The sequence below is a fragment of the Mus musculus genome, chromosome 5 (genome assembly GCF_000001635.26).
Source record: "Mus musculus strain C57BL/6J chromosome 5, GRCm38.p6 C57BL/6J".
NCBI lineage: Eukaryota > Metazoa > Chordata > Mammalia > Rodentia > Muridae > Mus > Mus musculus.
The window spans coordinates 26,051,486-26,058,768 of NC_000071.6; the positions used below are offsets into that span (position 1 = coordinate 26,051,486).

General features: G+C 44.5%; 1 protein-coding gene across 2 annotated transcripts; it reads right to left on the reverse strand.

Annotated features, from left to right (window-relative positions):
• Window positions 1-393: 393 nt before the first annotated feature.
• Gm7347 (predicted gene 7347) lies at window positions 394-7,049 on the reverse strand. Of its 2 annotated transcripts, NM_001378635.1 has the most exons (5): window positions 6,887-7,049; window positions 5,738-5,897; window positions 4,258-4,401; window positions 3,439-3,622; window positions 394-2,694 (listed from the first exon to the last, which is right to left on the reverse strand). In NM_001378635.1, exons 1-5 carry the CDS (start codon window positions 7,023-7,025, stop codon window positions 2,518-2,520), a joined length of 804 nt encoding a protein of 267 aa, NP_001365564.1. In that variant the 5' UTR covers window positions 7,026-7,049; the 3' UTR covers window positions 394-2,517. The 2 variants fall into 2 exon arrangements, with proteins under 2 accessions (NP_001365564.1, NP_001365565.1); NM_001378636.1 differs by having other exon boundaries at window positions 394-3,622.
• Window positions 7,050-7,283: the final 234 nt, after the last annotated feature.

The window sequence follows — 7,283 nt, forward strand, 5'->3', positions numbered from 1 at the left end:
TTGGGGAGGGGTTGGATCACAGACAAAAGAAACAGAGCATGGGGGATCTTTTATTTTTTTCTTCAAGTTGGACAGATTGCTACTATGCTTAGCACAAAAGGAAATACATGATTGTAGCTTTTAGCAAAAAAAGAAACTTAAAAAAACCCAAAACCAAAACAACAAAACATAAAAACAAAATTCAATCCATGCTAATTTGGTTAGGGACAGGCAAGATGATCTCAGTAACCTCGAGTGGCCAGCCCCATGCAGCACTCTTGCCCTGTTTCCCATGGTTAGCTGCTGCCAGGCTGTTCATACTTCCAATGCCATCCACCACCTGTGGCTAGCCTACAGTGAGCTGGCTGCCACTCACACTTCCCCTTTACCTCTTAAAATAATAACACAAAAGACTTGTAATATGCCAGCCAAATTTATTAGGGGAAATCTACAAGCACAAAGTGCCCATTCAAGCAATACAAAACTCAACACATATAAATACAACCTGCACACTTAGATCAGGAAAATGTACCTACATTACTCTATTTCCCATTTATGAAATCCCCAGTTATTTTTGGACACTAGGGCCCCGTAGTCTAGCACCATCTTCCCATTCCTCTATCTTTGTCCTCCGTTCCCTCTCTCTTCTCCATCACACTTCCACTCTCTAATATTTCAGCTCTGCATTTCTTCCCAATTGTCCAATAAGAGCCTCTAGCCTTATCTGACCAATTAAGATTTCCCCTGACTGCACCTGTGTTTAGGGACTCTTGAGGGAGCAGAACACACAAACTTCAATCCACAATTTTCCGTCTACCCCATTTTGTCCAAATAAAAGGCTCTGAACACAGAACTGCCAGGGGTAACATCAGAGCCCTGCATACATACCTGGCAGCATAGGACAATGAGTATGAGCAGGTCAGGCACTGTACCTACACATCTCCTGAGATTTCTCCACTCAACTGGACTTGATCCTGGCCATCTAAAACAGCACATTCTCTGGAAGGACAAAAGCCAACTGCAGGAGGTGTGGGGATGCCTCACAGGTTAGCGCACCTGCTACTCTCTAGAAGACCCACATGGTGCCTAACAACCATCTCCAGGAATGGTTGTGGTTCCTTCTTCTGTCCTCTGAGGGAAATGTCCCTCAGGAGGAGCCACATACAGTATTACATTCAGTAGGAAAGACACCCATTCACATAAATGTTAAACATAAGTCTAATCAGCAACAGCAAAAACACAGCAAGTTTATGGCCAAGGACAGCAGCATCTATCAAAACCTATTTCCCAGCAAGCCATGGAAGGTCATTATATCTGCTATGTGGTTAACATTTGATGAAGACCAGCTTGGAGAATGCCTTAAAGAAACAGATGGACTACCGCTCTGCTGGCAAGTAGCAAAGCTTTACTGATTTCTACAGCTTAAAAACATGGGGTATGACTTTGCAAATTTTGCTCAAAAAATAACATTTTTACTTAGTTGCATCTGGCAAACAATATTATCAATTTTGGAGTCATTTTCTCATAACAAGAATGAATTTCAGAAGAAGAAACTGTTATCTGAAGACCCAAGGACATCTTCCTCTCAGGGTAAATATTAACTCTTGACTAGGAAATGGAAAAACTCTGGCTCACAGAAAGTCATGTTTAGACATCCCTCCCTTTCAGGAGGAACGACCCCTGAACTTTCTCCCAGTTAACAGCTCTGACCCTTTCAGGCCAGAACCAAAGGGAAGCCATTGTTCTCCTCAATCACTGATGTTCTATTGAAAGTAAACTGAGGCAGCTGGCTCTGGCCTTCCTGATTTATTTTATATTCCTTTCTGAGTGTTTTTATATCCGCAGCAGCTCTAGAACAATGGCTGTATATTACTCAGTATCTGGTTCACGGGATCATGAATGAATGTGTGTTATAGAGTGCTATATGTTAGGAGTAATAGAATTCATGACACCATGGATGCAGTATGGCAGTGATTACATCATCAAGTGTGTGTCCATGGGGTAAGTAAAATTATCGACACAAAAGATCATCACCTTGTATACCCCTAGGTGGCTAGGCTCTGACTTTATTATACAGCCCTGGCTGCCTGGAACTTACAAAGATGCATCTCTGGATGTGAGTTCTAGGTCTACAGCAGGGGATAGAACACCTGAATAAGGAAGATGGTCTCAAGAGTCACTACTTGCAAATCAATTTTTCTGCATAAGAAATAGAATTTTTAAGAAATAGGTTTTAAAATTCAATTAATATAGAGATAAAGGCAAAAACAAACAATGAAATACAAGAACAAGAACATATAACTTCTAAATAACATAACAATAACTCAAAGAACAAAAATGAAAACTTCAACCAAAACTCTAAAGGAAAATTATTGTTCAGCAGCATTTTTCTGCACTTTTAGCAGCACAGCCCTCCAGGCTGCTGCTCCTCTTGGACACTTGGTAGCAGTGCAGCTGCCTCAGTTTTCTACCAAGAGTCGTTGTCTGAAGAGAAAAGGGAACAACGCCCTGAATCAGCCATGGCTTCCTCGTTAGGGCCTATTCCCACTCAGGACATGTGCTATAAGAAGATTCATCTGAGGAAGATTCATCCGAGGAAGATGATGGGTGCTGGGGATGGTGCTCAGCAGGAGCCTCCTGGCATGGCAACTCATTCTGCAAGATGCTGTCTTCTTCAGCTGTGGCCAATCCCAGCTCTCTTGCAGCTTCTGAGACCTGGGAGAGGAAGGCAGTTACTAAGACACAGGAATGGTGGGGATGGGCATGGCCGCTCTCAGGCTGCATTCTCCCACTTCCTCAACTTTACTTGACAGTCAACATTAATATTTTAACTGAAATTACAGATTTGAAAACTGCAGACAGGCAAAGTATTCAAAAACAGTCACAAAACAGGGACTGAAAAAGATCAACTCAGGCTTCTATCAGCTCCAAACAAGAACATGGCAAAGGAAGAGACCTCAGTGGATTACAGGAAGAAAGGAGAAGGCCACATGCCACCCAGATCAATGATAATGAGAAGTACTCATTTGACATTTGTACTTGGCTCTAATCCCTCCAAGGTGAATTGACCTAGAATGTCATATGACCTCTGCCTGTCTCCTGTCTAAGGACCCAGGACTCACTTAAACCTCCACATAGCATTCCACCTATCATGAAGACATGCATGCAAGAATGTGACATGTTATTCACCTGTCACCCTGAGTGGAATGCAGACTAAAGCAGAGTTGAAAATACACTTGCCAGTGGTAACAGTGTCTCAAAAGAGGCTAATTCAGTGTCTCACAAGAGGCTAATTTCCCAGAATATTTGTGTGAAGACAGAGCAAAGAACAGCTACATTCCATGAGGAGGGTGGCTGCTTGGAAGTATGGACTAGAAAGTTGGCGGGGGGAAGCAAAGATAGATCTAATGTGTCAATGGTATCAGATAGTCATAGCCTGACTGAATTGTTTTTCCCTACCTGATTTTCTTGAGCTTCCAGGTTGCTGGTCTTCTCCTGTTCATCTTTACCACTCAGGTTCAACTCCACCAAACGTTGTTGAATGATGGCCCAATCAGCATGTATTTCCTTGCTCTCCTGCTGCAATATCGCCAACTTCTTCTTTATAAGATTCTCCCCCAGCAGGATCCGGGTGTGCAGGTTACTGGAAACACAGTCTGCATGTTAAGATCCTGCAGCCTCCTCCTCCCATTTCTACTTACAGGTCCCATTAACCTGACCTGTACCCTGGTTCCCATGAAGACCTAATACAATCCACCTCAATACATCCATGACAGCTGTACAAACAGCAAAGAGCCATTTCAAGGAAGAAGAAATTTTTGCTGTAGTCCAAACACCAAAAAGGGTCCATGTTTCTCCAAAAGAAAGAGAGATCTCCATCTACCTATGACAACCAATGCATTGGGGCAATCCCAATTAGTAGGCTGCACATGGAATCAGGGAAGTCAGTAGAACCACAGGGAGGGCACTCTATCGTTGTGTTACACCTCAGTTAGCTCTGTAAAACCTGCCTGAGCCCCAGAGGCCCAGTACAGCATAATAACCTTCTCATGATCTGAATCACTTGTCTGTCTAGAGGCTCCAGAGGATGCCTGGAGAACACTGGCAGTGGTAAGAGTCTCTTAGAGGCCTAGGAAAACTGAGTCCAAAAGATCCAAGGCAAACTGATGGCTGAAAAGCAGAAAGGGTAGAAGGAGACCTGCAGACTCTCCAGACCAGAAACAAAGGAAAGTAGAAACGGCCATTTCACAAGGGTTGGCCTCCCTGACAAGAACTTACCGATAGAAATTTTTCTCCTTCTTGAGCTCCTGATTGTTCTCTCGGGCCTCCATGTTCTTCATCTCTAAGTCGTGTAGAAATGTCATGATCTCCTTCTCCTTTAATTTCAGTTCTTTATAATGTCGAGTTTGCCTGTGGTAGGGCCTGACCCCAGGAAGACAGAACTCCATGAACTTAGGCTTTTAGTAACACATGAACTCAGGCTGGGTCCTGGACTACTGCAGCCATGGAAACCACACTCTGCATTCTAAATGCTGGGATTTTCTTATCCTTGGGAAACTGGCTATCCTAGTCCCAGAACACCAGAAGCTGGGCATCCAGATGGAGGGTGACCTGGCTCTCTGCCTTACTCAGTAGTGCTGAAGGGCAGACTAAACAGTTATGTTCTCAGGAGCCTAGGCTACGGGTCTTTGCCCACCAGACACCTGTGATGGTGTTTCTCCTGTTTTCATAAAGGGGATTCTAAATCCTGGATACCTAATAATGTAGAGACAGATATTACATATAATTCTGGAGATGAGGCCAGAAATCTCCACAGATATATAATCTGCTCAATAGATACAAATGTATGAACACTTCTGACCACATAGTCAAAGTGCAATGCTATTTAAAGTGGGGACTACCAGACCTCAGGACCCACCTCACCTGGAAACTGTTAGGCAGGTAAATCCTCAGGCCAAAACACCTACCCCTAGATTCCAAATTGTGGAGAGAAATAAAAACATACAAAACATCTTCACAGGTCAGTACCTGTGCATGCACATAGACTCACAGACTTAGACCTATACACAAGATGGAGAAACAAAGAGTGAGAGAATGGGGGGGGAGAGAGAGAGAGAGAGAGAGAGAGAGAGAGAGAGAGAGAGAGAGAGAGGAGAGAGAGAGAGACAGAGACAGAGACAGAGACAGAGACATAGAGACAGATAGAGGCAGGCAGACAGATAGACAGACAAAGACAAAGGGAACACAATGACAGGTAGAATAATGTATGCAACATTACTGCCTCAGACTATAAGGCACACAGACAAGGAGGGACAGGCATGAACTTCAGGCATTCTAATCAAGCACTGAGAAGAACCATGTGGGGACCAGGCCCCTCCAGCTGCTACCTGGAGGTGCCAGCACTGTCACCTGCGAGACAAGTAAAAACACAACTACAAACTCCCATCACCTAGAAACCTGCTGTCACAGGCTTTCCAAATGAACCATAGGAAATCATCACTGCCTCTATCCCTGAGTTCTTCACTCAGACTCCAAGTTCCTCTTTTCAAGTGGAGGGAGCAGAGGAGTCTATTACCCTTCTCACTCCTGACAAATCTTCAGGTGCAGCCTCTCCTCTAATTAGGATTTAGGGGCATGAAGTGGGGCCCAGGTATGTTCTGGTGGCATAGCTTCCTAGAACCCACACCTTTAAAAGCATAAGATGAGGGAGGCATTGCAGACCCCAGACTGACACCACAGGTTTTGGAGCAATGTATACCTCTTGTTCATGGATCCCTCGGTCACGTAGATCAGGCGATCTCTCAGCTCATTTGTCTCCTTGGTAGTGAGCTGGATCTTTTTGATCAGCTCCTTCTCTTCCTTCTCAAACTGCTTTTTGCTTTTGACAGGTACAGGGGATGTTGTCTGTCTGTGAGCCACTGTACGTAGATGAATACCAGAATATTAGATGTGAGAATGCAAAGAGTGTAGACTGACCACAGAGAAGGAAAAATGCCTGTAACCTCGTGACACCACCAAGAGATTGGTGCCAGCATGAGATTTCTTCTCAGTGGATCTCAGTTCTACCATCACTCTAGAGAGATCAGGCGATGTAAGTAGGCAGATGTTTCCTCATTCTCCTTAAACATGCTTATGAGGACCAGAGAGATGTCTTCTCCAGGGTACAATTTGGCTTCAGAGCCCTGAGCCCTGTGGTTTCACAAGTCAGATGATAAATACACTATTCAAAAGTATTTGAGATCTTGGAGATGCTCCAATATCCTACCTGTTACTCTAAGCCAAGGAATTGGCTTAAAAAGTCATGCAGGGGGCAGAACATAGTCAACACATTGATCAATTTCCCAACCCGCCCCTAAACACAAAACATCCCAGAAGTAGGAATAGAATCCCCCTGTGGGTCTATCAACTGATAGTTGTTTACAGTGTAGAAATGCCTGCCCCCTACAATTGGTGATAAAGAAAGTTAAGGTAGGAACTGTCACAAACAGGAGGTCAGAGTAGTTCTGAGAACATGAGGTCTTGGTCTGGAGCACCATTCTCTCCCTGTCACTAATGTCAGATAACTACAGGAGCTAAAAGAAGCCATGGACTGAAGTGTAGGATTTCCTTCCCTAAAACTGGCATAGCTTAGACCCGCTGTCACTCCTGATGGTCTCATTCTGTCCCCATGTAACACCCACAATACCCAGTGCAAAAAAAGACTTGAAGTTCATGGCATAACAGCTTTGACCTTGTCAATTCCTTCCTTAGGGGATGGAAAAGTACTGTTCTGAAATCCTTGATGTTCAAGAATTGTGATAACCATGGAAATGTTTTCGCTACCCAGAGTCTCCAGTTCCACATTACTGGAAAGGCCAGCTCAGGCCACCCCTACCAGGAAGCTCAACATCCACTTCCCAGGACTTACTGCACATTCGCCAAGTCCACCTCCTTCGTCCTTCATTCCTCTCAGATGGAAGGTCAGCATCCTTCCTCCCCTCTCTGGTCTCTCTCCCATCCACATTGACTCTCTGAAAAAGTCTGCAGAGTCGGGCAAACAAGGCCATCACTGCAATGTCCAGCCTCTGACTGAGAAATCTCAGTGGGTTTGTTGTCACTACAACACTGGTGACATCACGGAGGTTGCTAAGAACTCTCCAGGAGACAATAGAATGTCCAAGAAGGGACTGCTGATGTCATGGACTACATACAGCCTTTGGTTCCCTGCTAATGTTTCCCTGTACTGATAGGAAAATGAGCTGCCCTTTCCTGGGGCATAGCCATTGAGCACATCCTCCTTCCAAAGCCAGGGTTTGCTCTAGGCT